This window comes from Etheostoma cragini, chromosome 12 (assembly GCF_013103735.1).
Source record: "Etheostoma cragini isolate CJK2018 chromosome 12, CSU_Ecrag_1.0, whole genome shotgun sequence".
Classification (NCBI taxonomy): Eukaryota; Metazoa; Chordata; class Actinopteri; order Perciformes; family Percidae; genus Etheostoma; species Etheostoma cragini.
Window position 1 is genome coordinate 2,449,127 of NC_048418.1, and position 23,465 is coordinate 2,472,591.

General features: G+C 39.7%; 1 protein-coding gene across 1 annotated transcript in view; it reads right to left on the minus strand.

Moving 5' to 3' along the window:
- Positions 1 to 23,465, minus strand: part of cdh6 (cadherin 6) — a 70,954-nt gene that overhangs the window by 16,964 nt on the left and 30,525 nt on the right. Inside the window, exons 3-6 of the mRNA XM_034888522.1 lie at positions 16,735 to 17,029; positions 15,794 to 15,913; positions 11,755 to 11,928; positions 2,699 to 2,886 (exon numbers count right to left, since the gene is read on the minus strand). Of these exons, the coding sequence (XP_034744413.1) occupies positions 2,699 to 2,886; positions 11,755 to 11,928; positions 15,794 to 15,913; positions 16,735 to 17,029 (777 nt within the window). The remainder of the gene's footprint in view (positions 1 to 2,698; positions 2,887 to 11,754; positions 11,929 to 15,793; positions 15,914 to 16,734; positions 17,030 to 23,465) is intronic.

Genomic DNA, 23,465 nt, shown 5'->3' on the forward strand with positions numbered 1-23,465 from the left:
CACCTTTCACATTACATGTAGTCAGTTGTTAAAGGTGCAGTACGTAAGACTAAAAGACTAACTTTCTATCATGTTTGCTGAAGCTGACCTTATCTTCCAGTAGAACTACATAAAGCAGGTAATTTAAAAAAAATCCGGCTCTTCCAGCAACAGCCTGTACTGCGATTTGCCAAATTCCACCGCTCCCTGTTCAGACGCACCAATCAGGGCCAGATGGGGTGTCTAACTGCGTGGCAATCACAGCTCATGCACATGAATTCATTCTCTCTTTTGGGGGGAGGGGCTTAGAAGTTTTGGGCTTTACCAGAAAGGGGAAGGGACTGAGAAGTCTTTGATGTTCAAATTGTTTGGCTAAATCCTGGATCTTTGCAATGCTACCTACAGCACCTTTAATATAAAGTCATTGAATAATGAAGCTTTAAATATTGGGCACACATTTTAAGATTTAGACGGAAAATGTAATTTCTGAAACCTTTTGCTCTTGAAGGGTGGTAGTTTTGGACCTTGTTTATGGGATATACAGTACAATTATTGATAAACATGTTTTTTGTAGTTTGATTACAAAACATGTTGCATAAAGAAATAGACTAGCCTGAAGTCCAAACTGAATTGCTATTACTGACCAGCCCAAACACAGAAAGTATTCATACTTTACATAGTCATGGTAACAGTAGGCTTTACAGGCAGAACATCACATTTACTTGTAATCCAGCAAGTGAATTACTTTAATATATCTTTTAATTTGATAGGTGAGAACTTGAGCATCAAAGACAGGATTTAAGGAATGTGAGAACGTAGCTCTCATTGTATCAGGACGGTCTGAATGATAAAAGGAAGAAGTGAACAGCACAGGCAGATACACAGAGGAATCTAACGTTAATAAAAATGGGATTTAGGCAGCTGACACGTTCAATGTGATGACGAGTAAGAATAGTTTTTCAAAGGTGGAAATAATGTTGATGAAACGTGTGTCTTGACAGCAGCTGTGACAATTTTGCATGGTGGTTTTAGATTTACTTGAACATCTCTACATGATCTGCCTTTTCTCCCTTGAAGGAATCCTGGATATTGTCCTCATCTCGTATCCTGCTGACAGTATATCATTACTTCTTTGTTCAAGCTCAACTGTTTCCTGAGGTTGTGTCAGCAAGAGGAACAAAAGAATTTCTAAATATCAATTTATATTGTACATCAGTAAACACACACTGTGCAGGGGCACTGGGATGAAAAAAAGCACAAGTCCTGTGTGCTGGTGCCTGCTGCAGAGGCCAGGACTGGGGCTTTTTGAAGGTAAAGAAGAATACGTTTAATTTGGTTTCTTTCATCTGTCAAGCATGCCCGGACTTTGCATATTTAACAGTATGTGTAAAACAGACTACGTGGGCAGGATCCTCATAAGTCAAAAGTGTGAGATCTGCTGAATCACTGCTTTAAAATTCATTGGATTTAACCAACACCGTGAGAAAAATATCAAGATAATTAAAAGCCGGCCTCATTTGAACACGGGCATTAGGAAAGCAACAGATTTCACAGAATATACTAAACATGCAGTTGGACTTCTGCGCTTATCTCTATTCTCTACATGTGCTACTCACTGTAGACTACGTTGTTTTAGTTTATTTCTGTCGCATGCCAAACCTTCGGCCCATCCCATATGGGATTACAAGACACTGCTATTTAAAGCCCATTTCAGACCAAAGATTATCGACGGGCCAAAATCTTTTCAGAAAGGTGCAGGGAAACGTTGCACCGGTCTGAACTGGACTCAGTCAAGCTGATGGCGACGCTGTGACTCAGCTTGTCAAGTCACCCGAGGCTGGTTTTAGACAGCCAATAGCAAAGTCAGCTTCTAAAGTCAGCTACAAGCTATATAAATAAAATGATCCATAATCCACTTTCTTTCTATGTTACAGACTATCAGACTGTCAGCTGCTCAAAGTGGCGGTTGATCCGAAAGCGGAGGCTCAACGACGGCCCGCGAGCACGGTATGTGGTCGAGCGAGATAGAGTGACTGGAGAGAGGGAGCGTTGATATCACATAAATAAAATGTTGCCCATGTGAACAGCCATCTCGTTCTATGAGCAGAATCGATAATTACAAAATCCTTGCCTGTTTTTATCTGACTAATTAAGGAATCACACTGTTCACAATAAAAGGGACAGTAGAAAACAAATTGGAAATCTTTTTTTGTTCTTTACATTATTTTTTGGGCTTTTCAGCCTTTATTTGATAGGACAGCTAGGTGAGAGAGAGGGACAGGTAAGATTCAAACCTCTGTATCGAGGAATAAACCTCAAAGTGTATGTGCGCCTGCTCTACCGATGATCCAACCCGGCCACAGAAATCCTTTTCTATAGTATAATCATTTTCTTCAGTTTCATTTAACATCATATCAGACGTATCTGCTTTACTTCTATATTAACATATTGTTCAACAGTCAAAGTTTAACCCTCAACTGATCTGCTACTACTGGAATTTACTCTGTGAAGCTACGCTGCTTTTTATTATGTTATCTAATATTTATAATACAGTATATTGCTTATATATTTTGCACCTTATAATTAACCTTTTTATGAGATATTTTATTGTGTTTTCTCCTAATTATTCCTGTTTGTAATCTGGTTTTCACACCAGCGCTGGACAAACTTTCCTAAAAGTGTTCTGTATTGTGAGCCCAGAGTTGGGTGCTTCTCTCACCTTGCTGACAGTGATGACTCCCTCCTGGGTGTCTTTGTCAGTGGAGATGTCGAACATGTCCATGCCGTCTCCACTGACGATGGAGAAATACATCTCGGCGTTCCTCCCAATGTCCCTGTCAGTGGCTGAGATTCTCCCAACTGGAGTGCCGGACACGGACGACTCAGGAACTCTGAACTGGTAAATACCTGAAAACAAGGAAAATTAAAACTGTCAGCTTTGTGAAATAAGACTGGTGCTGCTTTAATGCATGTAACACCGTGATCAAGTTCTTTTTGCACATTGTTGCCTCTATCAGCCACTAGGTAATGGCTCACACACTTGATCTAAAGAGACAATTCCTGTTCTGAGTAACACACGTACATTTTAAACAAAATTCTGAGGTCTAATTGCATTTTTTGGTTATCTTTTTGAATTCTCCTTTCAAGGGTATTTGCACATAACCTGATCCCCTTGTGTTTCATATCAAAACATTCAGAACAAACTCAGCTTTTTGTATAGGGTGTGTCCAAAATTGTTACAGAGGAACGTATAAAGAGATAATTTGGCCCTAATGCAGAAATATTTCTTAAAATATACCTTCCCTCAATTGTTTTTGTGCTTGAAATGAGTTTATATAAGTCTTGGGTTCACACAAGTAGCGTGATATATAAATTAATAAAATGAAATATTGGATTAGCCCTTCTTGAGTAGGACTGTTGTCAAACATTGCTTAGACTTGTCCTCAGAGGGTCAAAAAGCAGCTCAAGGATCCCCTCCCCCGAAACAGAGACGGACCTCCTTGAGCAAATTGATAAAGACAAGGATCTTTTGAAGGGCAAGTTCAGTTTTAAAGCCATTCCAGATGGTTCTCTCGACAAGACTATATAGTATATATAGTTATATGCATATACTGTTGATGAATTTGAGTCTCACACGTGGGCACAATGTCGACCGGGATGTACCCCCAGCTTTTTAAAATCCACTTTATGTTCCCTCCCACTTTCAAATTCATTTTATGTCATTTGTATTGGGGATCAGACTCCATTTTTAACAATTAAGATTTTAAGACAAATTTTAGGTGAACGTAGTTTATTACGATTTTTTTTCTCATAGAATTCATCATTACGATCAACTTTCTGGATTTTGTATCAACATAGTCCCTTAATTTATGTAGAAATTCTGGAAACGGGATTCAAATAAAAAACTCATTTTTGGGCGGAGGAGTCCCAAATACCACCTGAACATTAAAAATGTATCCCATTTAAAATGCATTCAAAATAGATAAAAAATGTGTCATTCATTCGCTGGTAATCATGAGTGGACATCGATGCAATACATTGCAAATAATTATCTGAATCGATTGACATAAAAACATCAGATGCGCTGACCCTTTGTGTGGCTATTATATCCTCGTTCTTCCTTTGAGAATTTGAATATTTTTGCCTTGTTTAATTTATATTTGTATTTTATTGCAATGCCTGATTGTGTCAATGATCCAACGCCTTGTCATTTGCTCGTTGCTGTCTTTTTAACCTTGAAAGTTTTTTTTTGTCTCATGTAATCCATCTCAAAGTTTCTTAGATGTTTTTCCATTGTTTTTTTGGGGGGGTTGGGGGGGGGGGGATTCTCTCTCTGTCAATTTACTGTTGGCAGATGTCTGCATTTTTTGTCTAATGTGGCCCTGTGAGGCCCTTTTAGATTGTTACTGGGATTAAGAGCTGCACAAATAAGTCTGGCTTAACATAAACGCAAGAACATCACCACCTGAGCCAGTGATTAGAGAATGACTGGCTTTCATCATGAACCCTTAATTAATCCAGCTTTTCATATGCAGTGAGTCATTGACAAGAGCAGGTAAACCAGGTCATAGAACATGGATGCAACACATAAAGTTAAACAAAGACATCGACAAAGTTTGTCATATCACAGCATAAATAATGGACAAAGAAACAATATTATCTATCTATCTATCTATCTATCTATCTATCTATCTATCTATCTAACTAACTAACTAACTAACTAACTAACTAACTAACTAACTTCATAAGGTAGTGTAAATGCTGATGGAAGCCAGGCACTGGAACAATGTCTCTCAACCAGAATGCTGACTATCATTTAAAAAAAGGATTTTAATGCATCTTTTGTGAGAGTGATGTATCTCTTTGTTCTCTGGAAGAAGTGCCAACACTGTGTTTTGCCGTCAGTTTAAGAAAGGCCGATTCTGAGAGTGTTCGTCCTCATCGTGAAACAAACACAGCCTGTTGTCCTGCAGCTTGTTAGAGTCACTGAATGGAGTCAAGCAAACAAACACGTTTAAAAACATGCAAATAAGATGTCACTCTGCTGTATGAACCGGAGGCAGTTTCATATCAGGACGCTTCGTGGTGAGTGTGTGTGTGTGTGTGTCAGAGATCTAGTGGTGTGTATAAACTACTTGAGTGAATAATTACATTCTGTTGTGACACAGCAGGCGTCATACACTCTGGCAGCTAGGCAATAGTCAACCTGCTACTGGTTTGGTATACTGATGTGTGTGTTTGTGTGTGTAGCGAGAGAGAGAGAGAGAGAGAGAGAGAGAGAGAGAGAGAGAGAGAGAGAGAGAGAGAGAGAGAGAGAGAGAGAGAGAGAGAGAGAGAGAGAGAGAGAGAGAGAGAGAGAGAGAGAGAGAGAGAGAGAGAGAGAGAGATGTGTATGTACATGTAAGTTGCTTGTATCAGGTTCGCTATCCAGCTCTCTGTCCCCAGTGAGAAACAAAATTGTATTTTCCAACAACCAAACCAAATCAAACTACCAAACCAACACAAAACATCAAACCAAACTGGCATAGCTAGATTACAATTAAAAAACAAAACAGAACAAGCCAAGCCAAACGGACCAAGCAAAACCAAATTTGATTAGATTCAGGATTAGATTTAACTTTACTGTCATTGTGCGGAGTACAAAGACGACGAAATGCAGTGTGCGTCCAACCAGAAGTGCACAAAAAGCAGAAAAGTGCAATGTGATATACAAGTATAGACAGGTGGTGAATAGACAGGACAAGAAATATATTGCAGTGTTATAAGAGCAGAATGAATATGGATCATCACATCCATAGAATCAGCCAACTCAGCTCTGAGGTGACATGGAGGAAAAAATAAAAAATAAATAAAAGAAAGAAAAAAACACTTTTGGTGATTTTGACTTTGTTTTGCGAGATCTCGAGTTTTATTTGCAAGACCTTGACTTTGAAATGGAGAAAAAAATATATATACATTTTTTTCCTTCACAAAAGTTGAGATCTCAAGTTTAAAAAATAAATAAATAGAGATATCGACTTTCAAACTTAAGATCTCGAGTTTAGTATTTGTCCCTGGTAAGCAAAAAAGTTATTTTTTTTATTTTTAAAATTTTTTTTCCTCCACTAAAGTTTAGTGTTTGTCCCCAGTACGTGTTTTTCCCCCTCCATGTTACCTCCGGCGCTCTGTAGCCAATAGCTTCAAATGTTATTGTCACGAAAAAGTCGGAAGTTAGGACGGAAGTGCAAAGAGTGGTTGCTATGGAGAGGATACACGGTCTCATCTCATTATTGTGACCTGGCAGGTTTCAAAACACTGCAGACCGGCTCGTTGCAAGAAGTCGCAAGTTTCAACTCATCTCACGCAGATCTTTTTTGGTCTGAACGGGGCTTAAAGGTCACAGCTGGTGTGAGACCGTTCTGTACCGATACGTCGATCAAAGAATCATTTTAAATACTGGCATTTGGTGCTCAGTGGGTCGCACATTTAGCCACTGCAAACACATATGTCATACTGAAAAAAACATCACAAAAAGACATTTTACTTTGCTATTCCCGATCTATTTATGTAGCTATCTCTTGGCAAAATCGTAAAGAAAACCCGGTAGGAGCCTGGAAGAGCCCAAAGGTAAAGAAAGGAGAAGCAGATTCCATCTCTACTCAGATTTCCTTCTGGATGGTTGGAGATTGTGTCGCGTCTCGGCTCCGACACCGGCAGCACTGATTGGCGTCCTGGTGTGCAGTGAAATTATGTGTGAACCAAGGTTTGTGTGACTGTGTGTTTTCCTTTATGAGAAGCAACTTCTCTATATCCGATCTAGGAAACATTTAACATTGCCTATTAGTTCAGAGATTTTAAGAGTTAAAGGTATTGAACTGATGCATGTGTTGTTGATGCAGATTTCTTTTGATTTGCACACCGTGTTAGCCTATATCACGTGTCTGCTAATGATCATGTCTTTTGGTGTGCATTGAGCAACCTACATGATCGTTTTGGCTTTTCTCCATCTGGTGAAATTCTTTAGATATTACTGTTTATATAAATATGGATCATCAATAACACATTAAATTTGGCGCAAAATAACATCTTAAAAATGGAAAAAAAGGTAAAGATGCCAGAGTACATAAACAATCACAGAATGGAAGGAGCTAGCTATAGCCGTTAGCGGTGAAGGTGCAGTAAACTGTTCCATGGTAGCAGCAAATTCCACCAATTATAGAAGTTGCTGTTATGCTTAGGATTGTGGGTAGTGTAGTACTTCTCCATAACATTGCAAATAAAACACGTTCTTCTTAAATGATGGTAGATTTCATACAGACTTCTAGCTTCTACAGCGAACCTGGGCACTGTACAGCCCGTGGGACACATCTGGCCCTTTGGGCAGAAGTTAGCAATCAAACGTAAATAAATATGATATGAAAGGCAAAGACATCCCAGAGCTCTCAGATGTAAACTACATGGCTGATTTATGTTGATCTGACTGTAGTAATGAATGAACTAGACACCAAACTGCAAGTCAAGGGCCTATTTGCACATGAAATGGAAAATACATAGTGACATAGTGTTGGCATTTTGTACCATGTCGGCTTCACTTTTTCATGTTCTAAGAAAAAAGTAAAAAATGTTCTTTGAAAAATGGCAAAAAACATGGACATTTTGGTCCCAATTACATCCATGGATGTTGATTAAATAGTGACATACCCGGTAAGTGCATTTTGTACTGTCTGCTTCACTATTTTCATGTCCTAATCATAACATCATGCCCTTACCAGTTGCAGCTTATCAAAGTGCTGCTTTATAACCTGCTCTTTTATAAAGAGACAAAATTACTATGGAGCAGAATTGAGTTTGGCCTATTGGTCCGGTCTTCCTCAACAGTCCTATCACAACAGAACCAGTTGGGTTTAGGAGAAGAAGAACCAGTTTGGTTTAGGAGAAGAAAAACCAGCTGGGTTTAGGAGAAGAAGAACCAGCTGGGTTTAGGAGAAGAAGAACCAGCTGGGTTTAGGAGAAGAAGAACCAGCTGGGTTTAGGAGATGAAGAACCAGTTGGGTTTAGGAGAAGAAGAACCAGGTGGGTTTAGGAGAAGAAGAACCAGCTGGGTTTAGGAGAAGAAGAACAAGCTGGGTTTAGGAGAAGAAGAACCAGCTGGGTTTAGGAGAAGAAGAACCAGCTGGGTTTAGGAGAAGAAGAACCAGTTGGGTTTAGGAGATGAAGAACCAGTTGGGTTTAGGAGAAGAAGAACCAGTTGGGTTTAGGAGAAGAAGAACCAGTTGGGTTTAGGAGAAGAAGAACCAGGTGGGTTTAGGAGATGAAGAACCAGTTGGGTTTAGGAGAAGAAGAACCAGTTGGGTTTAGGAAAAGAAGAACCAGCTGGGTTTAGGAGATGAAGAACCAGTTGGGTTTAGGAGAAGAAGAACCAGTTGGGTTTAGGAAAAGAAGAACCAGTTGGGTTTAGGAGAAGAAGAACCAGTTGGGTTTAGGTGAAGAAGAACCAGGTGGGTTTAGGAGAAGAAGAACCAGGTGGGTTTAGGAGATGAAGAACCAGTTGGGTTTAGGAGAAGAAGAACCAGTTGGGTTTAGTAAAAGAAGATCAAGGTTGGCTTTAGTAAAAAAAGAAACCGACGGTTGAGTTTAGGAAACATGACACGCGGGACACGATCCATGGTCTACTGGGTAAAAGTCTTGTGATTTACCCATCAACCACCCCGACCACCCTCCCTATGTTACCATGGCAACTACCAGCATTGTGCAGAGTCTACATGCTGCCACCTGTTTATGCCCAATATACGAGAATGTTGAGGAGATGTGTGGTTTGGGTTTGTTAGTTTGAACAGAGAGTAGTTCTTCTACTGGAGAGAAAAACACTTGCGTGTATGGAGATCGCTTTGGGCTCAAAACAATGCTTAAAAACCAAAGACGCAATAACAGGCTACGCCTACATGACATTATTATTATGCATTAGCATTATATCTGCATTAATGGATTCATTCACATATCTATAGATTAAGTTCCAATCATGGACATTAGATGGCAAAACGGGACCAACTAATCTGTCACTCTGAACACCTGTTGTAATTAAGGAACCAATCCATCAATGTGTTGGTGTATGTAGGTTTCTCTGTTAACAGAGACAGAAAGAGAGACACACAGAAAACAGGAAGCATACGATACATATTTATAGATTCATCCTCATTTTGGGAGAACTGCACTGTGTGTGTTAAGAGCGGTGACTTAAACAGAATGATAATGCCCCCTGCAATGTGCTCAGCAGATACTAGGGGGATCTTGTTTTGCACCCTGAACTGGAGATGGAAACAGTGGGTGAATGGGTTCTCCATGCTGATGGGTGGACAAGAGAAGGGAAAAACTGACACTCTGATTCAGTGACTGTAATTAAACGAGGCAGAGACGGAGAGGAAAAACAAGTAGAAAACGAAGAGATGGATACAGAAATCCAGAGAGCTGGTTAAATAAGTTCTGCCTTCGTGTCAATTCTTAAAAGATTAGACGAGAGCAGGACTGATGTGATCGAGGCCAACAGAGCAATTTACCCACTTCCTTAACTCTGTTACAGGCACTGAAACGCATCTGATGGATGGACACACACACACACACACACACACACACACACACACACACACACACACACACACACACACACACACACACACATGCTACTATGATCTGTGTGAATACAGCCTCCTGATGAAAAGCTGCCACATTTGATCCAGCTTTTGCTACGTTGAAACCGTAACTGTTCTAATGCATCTACTAATGTGATTAGCAGTGAACTACACTGAAACCAGTTCTGAGAGATGCAACCGCTGTGCCGCTGAGTGATGGTGGCAGAAAATGAAATGTTGTTGTTTTGACAACTAAGAACAATAACAATGCAACACATTCAAGTACATCATATCCGTTTTGGACCAAGAAGACAAGGATCAAGTAAATTTTTGATATTGGAAACTGCAGTTGAGGAAAAAAATCTCCTTTTTATTATTATCAAGCTTTTGATCCCTCACATGAGCTTCATTGGTACAAAATCCGAATGCACTCTGAACCTCAGAGGCCCTTTACACACCAACGTTTTCAACATAACACACACTAGTATTTTTACGTTCTGGCCGTCCGTTAACACAACAACGGCGTTTTGGGAGGCTGCAGACAAAAACTTTTAACTGAGTTCTAGAGTAAGATGTAGATCTGTAGCCTCGGTTATTAAGCCAACAACGATGACGTAAATTGTTCAGACAAACATTTGAATGTCTACACTTCCATGACAACTGGGAAAACTCCACGTATACATGATCTTGTCTGTTTAGTTCAATGGTGTACATGATACAGTGTAAGTGTAACGCTATAATTGAGCAGCAACCTGTTTTTTCTTAGAGAAAGTGCTCACGTTACCCTTAAATATGATAATAATAATCCAAAGAGCATGCTGTCAGTTTTCATGGGGACTATTTCTTCAACCAAAAGTAGTTCCATTGAAAAGTGTGAGTGGGACGTCGGGATTATTTGCAGTAACCGAAACAACCTAAACTATGTGCATTGTTAAATACGCCCGTGAACGCACTGTAAGAATAATATGTTGGTTTTTGGTGAAATGTCCTTTTGAGAAGATATTTAATTTTTCATGAAACAATTTGCATTTCCAACAACCTTTCTGTACATGTGAGTTGGAAAATACCACAGGCTTGAAGTTTCTTTAATAAATGGTGAGGCTGTAGCATGAGCTTTTTAATTTAAAAAAAAGACTATTTAATGACAACGCTATATACCTACATGACATCTTGTTTGTTTTTATTAGCATTAGCATTATAGCTCCATTCTTGGGTTGAACGTGGCCCATTAGTTCACATGAATAAAGTTCCAATAATGAACATTAGATGGCAAAAATGGACAGGCTTCTGCTCTTTCTTCTCAACAACTGTTGAGCCATTCTTGATCCATAAATAAAATGTATTAAGCACTGACCATGGATCTGTTGCCATGGGAACCAGTGCCCGACTAAGTAATTAAAAGATGTGTCCCCTCGAGGACTTTCTAGTCTCCAGAGGAATAGTCATTCTCACACAGATCATTTTATTTCAACATAAAGCTGCAAAGACTTGCTAAAGACACTGTTACAGGCCACTTTAAAGGGACACTCCACTGATTTTACACATCAAGTTCACTTTGTCATTTGTTTGTGTATCAGTCCAACGCATTCTCATGAACGGGTTCGTATGATATAGTATCAACATTTATGCGGACCAATTCGTAACATATCCTACAAAATAGGTCACGTGATGCCGGCTGCACGAAAAAGTGAGATTCATGCGGTGAAGACAGTTAAGTTTAGAAACCAAAACAACTAGTTAAGATCTAGAAAAGAATGCTTATGAATTAGAGTCCTTTCCCTTTGTAGTTTTATGTACAAATGGTTCATGTCAACGTTTCTGACTAGTGTATATATGATGTAGTCTGTAGCTGTGTAAGAAGTGCTCCAAACCCTGAAAAAACTATTCTGATAATGTCATCAGGGTTGTCTCAGCATGGGTTTAGAGACTACAGACTTTGAACAGAAGCATGAATTGGAAAACTTGTGATCGTTGACTGATAAAAGCGTGCCTTTACCAGACAAATAAAAGATGCTATCTAGTTGCATTTTGGGAAATGAAGGATTCAGCGTTGAGTAAACTGTTCATGTGTCACAAGATATGGAAAAACACAGCAGTTCTTCTGCTTCTGAACTGTAGAACAAACGAGAAGGCGACTCAGCGTTTCATCATTTGTTTGCCATGGTCTTACTTTGAGTGAAGTGGGGAGGGTTGTCGTTGACGTCCGTGAGCGTGATGTTGATCGTGGTGCTTCCAGTGAGACCTCCTCTCTGTCCGGCCATGTCTTTAGCTTCAATCACCACCTGATAGTGCTCCCGCTGCTCGCGGTCCATGTCGCCAGGACCCAAGGCGGTCCGGATCACACCTGAACAAAAAGAAACATGCTCTTGTTTTATATTCTGCTCTGCCTTTTCTCTCTTTCTTTACATTGCTTTGTCTTTGTCAGCCACTCTTTTAACAGAATCCCACATCATGTTACCGTTCATAGAACAATCAAAGGACTTGCTGTTTCCTCTTCAAAGTATTTATTAAGGTGAGACTAAGGGGAACACATCTGACTTTTTGTCACATTGATATTTTGTATTTTCCAATCAGTACACAGCTTTCACACATGTTCTGCAGATCAAATCACACATACTGTATCTACAGTGGAAGTACAAATCAAATGAAAAGGATGTATTAAAAATGCATTTAATCCTTATATCTGGATGTTTCTGTGTTGGAACTATTTCTTGGCAAATAACAGCAGACTCTATAATTTGGATTCGATTAGTTTCCCAATGAAAGGTTAGGCTATATTGCAATGAATTGGCCCTTTCTGATCTCAAGCAGTATGACTGAGGTTGACACCTGAGGTTGTTTCTTCCAACAAAATCATTGATTCAGCGCATGTCCATACTTAAAGTTGACATCCTTAAGATTTCAAAACCTTTTTTTTTTTTTTTTTATATCTTTTTTTCTAGCCAGAAAACCATCTGTGGGTGTACATCAGAAAAAAGTGGGTGAGGCACATCTAATTATCTCCAACGTAACAGCCCCACACATGCCGGTAGATGCACTGTATGCTGCCAAGTGATTAAATGCCTTTTGGTGTCTAAACGTTTTGGCATCTGATTCCTGTAAGCCCCACAGCTAAGCAAGTGGGCGTGTGTGCTGTGAAATGAGTGTGGCTAAATTAGGGGATGAGTGTGTGGGAGCGGCGCTGTCCGTAGCACTGAAATAGAGCGATCAATACCAGAATCAGAATACTTTATTGATCCCCTCAGGGTAAGTGTTGCAGTTGCTCACAGTCCGATTCCAGGTAAAAAAAGATTAGAGTAAGTAGAAAACTACTCAATGAAAGTGAATAAAGTAACATTATGGAGCTGACATGCAAGAAATAAAAAGCTAAGTTAAAGTAAAGAAAGGTTAAAAAGTAACTTTTAAAAAGAAACTAAAAAACAATATGTTTCTAAAACAATTCTACAACATTTCTTTCTAATTTACTGGAGTAGAGTGTGAACATCAGTAGAACAAGTGGCTGAAACATGTCTTCAGTAATGTCAGCTATCGCACATGTGCGACTGACTCAATAATTTTATTATTGGTGTGCAAAAAAAAAAAGTAAGCCCAGTCCACACGGGCTTACAAGACACCAGAATCCCTGAATAGCAACATAAATTAAACTAATAAACTTTTTGTCTTTTTTGCCATGCTTTAGAGACAAAAGTCAACAACTTATGTATGTTAAATCTAAACAGCCACTCCATTTAGTTGTCATCAGTACACCAGAATATTTCAGGATTTTGAACATGTAACTAATACATTATTGCACCAAGTAATTGTTGCACATAATTGTCCAAGAATATTTACATTATCGAGATGGGATTTGGAAATAGGTGTCCAGTTTTGACACTTTAAGTGTGTAACACTCAAAGGGAGAATTTACAGACAGACGGACGGACACACACACACACACGCTTTTTACTGTTTGAGCGCTATAATTCCATTACATCCACAGACTGACGGGAATCGACAGGGAAGTTAACAAGAAGAAAAGAGAGAGCTGCAAACCGGCGTATACAGCTGATTCTATAGGACTCCCTTTGCTGATTTTGAGCAATCGAATGCTTTCTCTTTATGTTTATTTTGAAGAGCTAGCGCTAGGCGTTGTCCAATGGGCTCCAGGCACTGTGGATTTTTGATGCGTTCTGTGATTTCCCTTGTTTCTCCTCACCTGTCGGGACAGCAAAGATAGGCGGGCTCTAGATGATGGCAGATTTTGTTTATTGAAGAAAATAATTTAGAATGTGTTTTAAAATGAACAAATATTATAACTAAAACCATGAGCCTGAGTGTCGTACAAAATGTTTAGTAAGGGTAGAACTAAATATGGATTCTGCATCTCATTTTTGGCCGTCCTATCTGCTGCACACTGGGGATTGACAGGACATATAATCCAGCTTAATATCACCCTCACTGTTTACTGTTGGCTCTCTGTACATAGTATATGAGCTGTATCACATTACTGCTAATGTTGTCTATACAGCGTCAACGTCACATTTCCGGGATTGCTCTGATGCAGCCGGTAATTCCGCTGGATTTCCCTTATTTCAGCGTGATATGCGTTGCCTTGGACTTCTTTTGTGTTGTCATTTTAAACAGGATTTATGAGGCCTGCTCCTCAGACCTCTGCAGGGTAAATCCAGACAGCTATCTAGACTATCTGTCCAATCAGAGTTTTCTGTTGCACGACTGAAACAACTTTTGAACGTACGCGTGTTCCACCAAGACATCTTCCTTACCGAGACTATTTTGCAGCGGCACCGTGTCTTTGTTTGGCGCTTAGCGCCGCCCAAAATGATTATGATTGGTTTAAAGAAATGCTAATAAACCGGAGCATGTGTTTCTCCCATCCCAGAATGCTATGTGGACTCAGCAGACTCTCCTCTACAGCGCTGTGGAGGAAGGTCTGGTAATGCAAGTCTATGGCTAACGCATACAGAATATCCAACTTCTGCACATTAAAGCCATTTGTAACTTTAATGCACAAAACTCAGTGTAAGATTGGGCTTCCCATCTCACTCTAGTAAAGTGAGAAATACAAGTCCATTTTCCAAAAATGTTAATCTATTCATTTAATTCACATTTGCTTCAACATACTTGTTCTCTTCTCACTTCCTGTCAGTTTCGAGAGAACATGTAATATTGCTGTTTAATCCAGCGAGTAGTAATCTGTCCGGGTCCATGACTCCTCTATTTGTTAGAAACAAACAGATGAGTAGAGAAGGGAAGATTAATGCACCGATTATCTAACTGCATGGCTAACATTTACAGAGAAAAGTACATGCTATCAGGCATGGGTTAAGCTCCACTGTGTTTTTATATTTACGTTTATGATAGCAGATTTAAAAGACCTTTTGTCTTTCTTCTTCCAGTGTAGAAAAATAAATGGGCAGGAGGGATGTGCATTATTTACATTGCATTACTAGTTATTTCCAACTTTTCTAGTTTTATATGCATTAAAAGAAAAACAGATGTATTGGTGTAAAACGAGATATGGAGCTGCAACAAAGACGAGATTCTGTCCCCCCCCCCCCCCCCCCCCCCCCCCCCCCCCCCCCGCTACCTGTCCATGTGTTGGTACAGACACTGACCAGAGATTTCCTTTCCAGAAAAGATGATCAAATGAGTGACACCCAAAAGTGGCACCAGTAAGAGAAAAGTGGAATTTACAGTCAGCAATCCAACTCTAAATAAGATACATTTTTTTAAAATGTAGGTTGAAGTAGAGTTTTGATGTGCTTATTTTAAGCAGTTTCTTCTGCTTTGTCATGCTAGCAAAGCAGCAACAAAGTTCGCTGCTTTGGTTATACACTGTTAAAGAAATATTTTGGGAATTGTTAAGTTGTTGTTTTACACAGGTTGCATCTCACAACCCATATTTGATAGCTCCTCGACCCCTCGTCCTGAAGTTGTTCTTAAAGGTGCTCTTATTTTAACCTAAAACATTTTTGTCACATATAGCAAACATCTCCCCACTATCTGCTGCCTGTCCCCTGAACACACTGTAAAAAAAAAAGCTTCTTTAAACTTTAGGCCGCCACTGGCGCACAGGCCCGTGAATTGCATCAAATTAAAATCGTTTTGTTGCAGAATTTGTGATAACACTAAATGTCGTATCGTTTTAAGAAATCAACATAATGTTGCATCATGACAAAACGTGTGATTTACTCCCTTTTCAAACATACCTGTGTTTGGGTCCACAGAGAAGTACGGGTGTCCCTGGCTGATGCTGTACACCAGTTTGGCACTGTTCCCATACATACTGTCATCAGCATCCGTCGCTGTCACCTGGATGACTGATGTACCTGAGAGATACACATTGACATGGCGATTACTGACAAATATCACAATGATGCTTTAATTGTTTAACAAAAAATTCAAATATTCAAAAATGACATGGAGAGGGCAATCAAAGTAGGGCTGGGCGATATGAAAAAAATCAAATATCACAATATTCTTGACCGAATACCTGGATGTTGCGACAATATTGTTGGGCGGACAATTGGCCCTTTCCCAAAATAGTTTCACGATGAAATTTAAGATAAAAAAGAATCATCAATAATATCAATTTAATGTCTATGTGGGTATATACAAATAATAGAACAGTCTGGTAAGTTCAGAAAATGACCCCTAGTAAATCCCTTTACTCTAATGTAGCCTTCAAAACCAGGAAAAGATCACTTGCCATCTAACAATATTACGATACCCAAAATCAAAGACGATATTTTACATATTATATACATTAAATACATGTTAAATATATAGATGTTTCACCAACAAGGCCCCGGAGCCTCACTGACACTGACTCTTAACCCCCCGCCCCCAAACTTTAGTCACTTCACTCGTAATAATCTTCATCCTGGACTTCACATCTGCCCATTGCATTTATTATATATTCTTTGCAAATTTTGAACTCAACCCATTTATCCCTTTATCTTATGCAACAGTTGCTTTCTATGTCTATATTCGTTTTTTTCCACATGAGTGTACTGATTGTTGCAATTCAACCTTTTCTGATTTCTGATTCTGACATTTTAATAAAATATCGATATATCGTCCAGCCCTAAATCAAACTAATCCTAACGATCTTCCTGCAATGACGAGGTCCAGTCAAAGTGGTCCTTACCGATATTAGACTTCTCAGGTACGCTGCCGGTGTAAACCTCCCTGCTGAACTGAGGCTCGTTATCGTTGATGTCGTGGAGTTTAACGGTGAACTCCGTCTCTGGCTCCAGCTTCTGACCCGTGCGTTTGTTGACCACTGTGGCCTTGAGGATATAAAAAGCCTTCTCCTCGCGGTCCAGGCGGCGAGTGGCGTGCAGGTCACCGTTGTTCTCATCGAGGACGAAGAGGGTGCCGGCCCCCTCGCCGGACAGAACGTACTTGACTAAGCCGCTGCCTTTGTCCTGGTCCGACTGGAGCTGCAGATGGACACACAGAGAGAGGAAAGTGCCTAATTATCATACTCTGCATTACTGTTACATAACGGGCTTCAGTGATTAAGAGCTTCAACATCCCATAGTTCAACACATTTACAGACTTCAGTCCTAATCTATTAATTTCTAAAGGCTGTTGTACAGCCCATTTTTAAGGAAGGGTTTCAGCCCCAATGTTCAGTAAAGCCAGTGAGAGAGAGAGAGAGAGAGAGAGAGAGAGAGAGACATCCATGCCAACAAAGCCCCTTGAAAGAAATTAAATTGAACCAAGAGAGAGACAGATAAAGACAAAGAGAGATGTATGTTTCAACATACCATTTGAGGGACATGCACAGAATTAATTTATTATCTGAGATTTTATCATACTTATCCTGTTAACTAATACATACCTATCCTGTTAACTTATGCATACCTATCCTGTTAACTTATACATACCTATCCTGTTAACTTATACATACTTATCCTGTTAACTTATACATACTTATCCTGTTAACTTATACATACTTATCCTGTTAACTTATACATACTTATCCTGTTAACTTATACATACTTATCCTGTTAACTTATGCATACCTATCCTGTTAACGTATACTTACTTATAGCTTATAATTATATCCAATGTATTGACTCCCTTTTGTTTTTTGTACTGTATGTATGTTTGTTGTTATGCTTTGGCAACACAGATATATTGATTTTGTCAGGCCAATAAAGAAATAGAAAAATTTAAATTGATAAAGAGAGAGAGAGAGAGAGAGAGAGAAACAACAATAATTATAGGTATGTATATATGTATTTGACTCATAATAGTTATAATAGCGGGCATAATGTAATAAACCTTAAATCCAATCATAATAACCTCAATTATAGTAACAGTATATAGTTTCCTTCTATGTTTGGGAAGAGCTTACTGATGCTGATACAAGGATGGAGGGAAGAGAGGATGGACAGGCCAGTTGATGACGGTGACAGGTTTATATAAGGCACAAGCAAAGGAGAGCAAAGACGGAGACACAAAAGAGAAAAGACCAAGAGTCAGCTCAAGACAGAGAAACAAAAAAGAAATCTTCTAAAGGCCAAAGCAGAAAGCCAGAGCTTGTGTGTTGCGCCTGAAGGAGTAAACATCTATCGGCTCTGCTGTGAGATCTGCTGCTTTTTTCTCTGATACCTGCAGCAACAACCTGGCTCCTTCTCGCTCTCTCTCTCTCTCTCTCTCTCGCCTCTTGTCTCTGTCTGTATCTCTCGACCTCAAGTGGCTTGCTGTTCACCTTGCATCCCTTCATCCCTGCTTCACTCCTCAAGGCCGGGAGTTAGGGTGAAGCCTTTGATTATACGTGAGTATGTGTGAGCGAGCCATTATACAGCTGCTCCTTCTCCCACTACCCGTAGAAGCTTAGGCTACATTTATGTAAGGGTTTAATACGTTTTTATATTATAAAACATCTGATCTGGCAGGAGTCTCAAAACGTAAAAACTATGTTTTTCTAAATGAAGTTTGGTTAAGTTGTCACTTGGGAGTTGGGGTTACAGTGCTTCCCACACCTCCCTGTGAGACCAGCACGCCCATGGGCGTACAGATGGGCGCAGGTGAATTTGCTATTGAAACGACGTGGGCGCTGGACGGGAAATGGACAACAGGGTCGGTCTTAAACTAGCAAAGACACCTGCATCTGGCTTTGCGGTGCGCCAGGTGCAAGATAGGACCCTAATAGTCTACAGCCGGGCTAGATGCTATGGGTTTTTTAATTGGTAATTAAGTATGTTGACCTGATGATGACGATAGATTAACCATTACTAAAGCCAGTAGGATTTATCCCGTGGGAACCACGGATATCCCCATGACACCATGTACTATATCAAATATAAATTATAATAAAAAAAGAAACTGCAAATGGAGCTGCTGAAATGATTTTAAAATTACAGTGTGTTCTGCTTCTGGGTGTAGAGCTAGCTACACAGAGATAAAAATGAATATTTTCTGTGGATTTGAAGACTTACAACCTAGTGTCTTGTGTTAAAGTGCTTCTTCAACACTAAAGACTTAATTTCTATTCGATTCAAATCAACTTCTGCAGAAATAGAGGAATCGGAGGACCTGTCGGCTCTACCAAACCTCACAAACAGCCAGTGGTTAAAGTGGGATCAGGCAGGTGGGGGTTCTAACACCACTCCAAATTCCATGCCTCAATATAACACTTTAAAGTGTCTTACCACTTGAAAGTCTCTATCCACTACACAGCACTAACCGAGAAAACCCTTTTAAAGCTGCTTCACCTGTTACTCTCATTATTTCCTTCTTCCAAAACACTGGTGAAGAACACCAAGAGCAATTGCCAGGAGTTGAGTTTTCATTAAAACAAAACTGACTGGTGTATTAACTTTAAGTCAAATTAATCAGAGTGGCTGAAAAGCATTTAAGAAGCTGTTTTTTCAACGGTGTCTGCACCCACAGAATGGGTTTTTAACATATTTAGCAGAGAGGTCAGCTCCTCAGCCTCTTTCCACTCAGCCATACCAATGAGCCGTGATGGGAAAAACACTGCTGACTCACAGCCTCTTCTTCTTCTTCTTCAAAAAATCACAATCTGCAGACTTGGCCTGTTGTTGTGCTGGGTTGTCAATAACAGGATTTTCCTATCAATTTAATAATCCCACCTCTGTTCCCACAGAAGCTCTGTTCCTCCGAACCCCAAAATAAGGTCTGAGGTCTGCATAAGCTACTGATGCAATAGCAATGCAGAAACCCTCTGAAACATGGCTAAATAGATACCTCTTTCGTGATCTGACCAAACAGGCAACCTTCTTTATTTGGCCTTTTTTGGCCAAGCGATTGGTTTAGACAGTTCTTTTGACTTGGTGCCTTGCCTCATTGTGCTTCTACTAAGGTTGCCATGCATTTCAATTAGTTTATGCCCAAGTACCCACAAGATGGGTAACAAATGTACGGAGAAACCAACAGAAAGTCTAAGGTTTTGGGCTACAAGATGCTTCCGTAACCCTTGGCATACATTCACCAAGCAAAGTTCCTAATAACCTCCGATTTATTCAGCAGCGTGTGTAGTCCCGGTTTTGTGCACAACTGACGGCTGTTTCCACGTTTGCAAGAAACAAAAGAGGCAATCATAGCTTTTCTTATATAAGAATAATTAACTAAACGTCGCTGTTACAGTTAAATTAAAAAGATGAATTTATCTCCCTACATTTAGAAGTCTTTTGGACCAATGTGTTTTATGAGTTTAGTCAAATTTAATGACATTGTGTCCCCTTTCTTAATTGATGACAATTTCAATAGTTTTATTAATTTAAATGGTTTATTGACATACGTACCCCTTTAGCTTAGGTTCTACTGATTATAGTAATATAAAGTATTTGAACTACTCCAAGAAATGATTCAATAAACAAAAATACCAATGTCAGCACTGGCGGACCATTTCTTTACCAGAGTAATAACATGTGACATGATATAACGGCAGATTTTAGCAACAGTGGCTCAAAAGCCTATAGAGTATAATTAAAGCGAATAGAGTATAATTATAGGTATGAAACAAATACTGCAAAGCTGCGATATCCCAGATTAAAAAGATTCGTCTAGCGGAGACTAATGATTTTAATAAAAGTTAAGTCTCAGCTTCGGCTGGACATCGGCTGTTGGGGATGATAAATGATGTTGGGAACAACCAAACCCGCTCTAAACTTAATTCTGTACAACTCTGATGAGACTGAGGGGATAATTAGACTCTTCAGCACTTGCACCATATTTCAAAGACAGCAAAAAGCAATGTTTTTTCCCTCCGGGTCTTCCTGGCTCTCTGCTGATAACCCCCCACTTAACCACACACAAAATACAACATTGCCAATCAGCAGTGTCGAGGGATGGGTCACACTTCATCTGCCAGGCTCTGCTGTATGAACAGGAAAACTGTGTCACTGATTCAAACATATAGACAATTTTGTGTGTGTTCATAAACCAGTGATGTGCCATGAAAACATTTTGAGCCACTATATTACATATTTTTCAAATAGTCCATTTTTCCCAGCTTCTTCTCCCCTGTTGCACCTTTTTGATGGATTTCGGTATTTTTTTCCTGACTCTGTGAGCTACACCAATGTAAGAGACGCAGTGATAATGCAGCATGAGCGCAGCATGTGTCTCGTTTACCATGTGGGAGGATTCATTGCTATCATTTTTTTAAGAGCAGAAGGTGATGGTGTCACTGATCTCACCTTTAGAGTGCGCTCTCTGCTCTGTTTTCTCTTCACTTCTCTCATTAGTGCTCTGGTTGTAAAGGATTGTTAGGGAGTTAAAGATTCAACTCGCCCAAATGAGGAAAAACATTTTCTCATTGCTTGGAGTTTACATTTTTCAATCTTTTAAGATATATCTACCTCTGAAACGTCTGCTGCTTTCCCAATACCCAAATCCCAAAACAGAGATGAAAGGAGTTTTAATGTGTCCTGCTCAAAGCATCGCAATGGAAGTTTACACACACACTAATATTCCACTATTATTTAGAATATGGCAATATTCCTAATTTGAGAAAGGCCATGTAACAGCATATCTATTCCATTTATAAAAGACCTTTTTCCAAATTGAGCATTTTCCTATTCAGACATGTGGGATACGTGGATGTTATTCAGGTTTTAGAAGCATTCTTTGTACATGTATACAGGGCATTTGGAATATACGTCTAAATCAGGGTTTTTACCACAGATTTTACCACAAAAATCCTGTTTTGCACGGCTGCATGTAAACAGGAATATTAGTGGAATATTCACTTCCATTAGCCATATAAACAGCTTAGTAGGAATATTGTCTTTTACTGTTATTTTTATTTACTGTATTGTCAGAATTAGGGCAAAACCCGGAATATTAAGTGCATGTAAATTCAGTATTGTCCTGGTTCCCTGGTCATCATATTCAGGACATGATGTTCACATTGTACATGATAACCTGGATAAAACATATCTGTAAACATGGCTGTAATAGTATTTTCTGATTGTCTGCAGCGGTGCAGGAGTGTATGTATGTCTCCAAACTCAGCAAATGTCATGTCATTTTAAATTAATGTCCGTGTCAATGTTTGTGTACTAACTGATTTACCTCAACAGCTGAGGATGAACCCTGTGGACTTCTGGCTGTGTGGACTCTGCTGGGTTCAGGATCTCCATCTGATCACCACAAGTGTGGCAATCAAATGATTTTGGGGCATTTTTGCCTTTACATGGTATCAAGAGAGAGTTGACAGAAGGCCCGGGCACATTCCTCCAATGCTATTTCACTCATAACAACATCACTACTGACTGTATCATGTCTGGTTCAAGTATTCAGCTTCAAGTCTCTAAAATGTTACTGTTTCCACTAAACTGTGAGTGGCTTTTGTCTTTACCTTTCCTTCTTGAGTCAACAACAATCTCTACTTCTCTTTATTCTGCCCCTCACCTCTTTGTCGTCTTACAGCTGACTTTTTGTTATGTTTTTTTTTCTTTAGAGCTACCTGTCCTCCTTTTTTGTGTTTATTCCCAACATTACAAAACCTACATCTCCTCTGTTTCTTCCTCTCTTCCCTCGTTTCCTTTGCTCCCTTCCCCTTTTCCTCCCTCCCACTCCCATCACTGCCTTTCACTCCCTCCCTCTCTCCTTTTGATCTTTCTCTCCAGCAGTGTTCAGTCTAATTTGATCTGTCAGTCTGCAGGGCTGCAACACCTCCGTGCTTTCACCTAACATGAGCTGACGAAGCCTGCGAACATTTCACCGCAGCACTTTTCCACAACACAGTAGGCTTTCTGCAGTCCTTACGTTTTCCAGATCTCTGTCTCTCCACTAACATATTTCCACCATACGATCACCTCCATGCTGACAACGGTACCACAGGAAGACTTCTTCTGTTCATTGCTGTTTCTAACTTTTAATGAAAAACCCTGCAGCAGTGGACTTTACTGTGGTGATAAGATTCAGAGATCCAAGGTTGCACACACAATAACTGTAGATGACATTAAACCCAAGCGGGTTATTCTGCTTTGCTACAAATGTGTGCTACAAACATCTTTCTCTTCAAGGACTGTAGAATGTGCACCTGACGTTTGGGATGATGTTCAAGAAATTGTTGTCAGTAAATTATTTAAATACTGATCACTGATCACACATAGTTTGGCCTGAGCTATGTGAGAAAACAAGATATAATATTTAGGATGTTTTTGAATTAAGCCTCTACCACACAGTTCGTGGTAAATTAAAGAGTATGGCAACTCTGGAATAGATGGGGTAAGGGACAGTTCAGCCGATGGAGGGGATGCAACACGTATGGATGCCAACCCAGAAGACAAGAAGATTGAGGCATGCCCGGATGTTTATGTGTACGCGGAGGAAGAGATCTTGTATTATTTTAAGCAACATGGCAGGCGAGGAGCTGTTTTTAATCTCTCT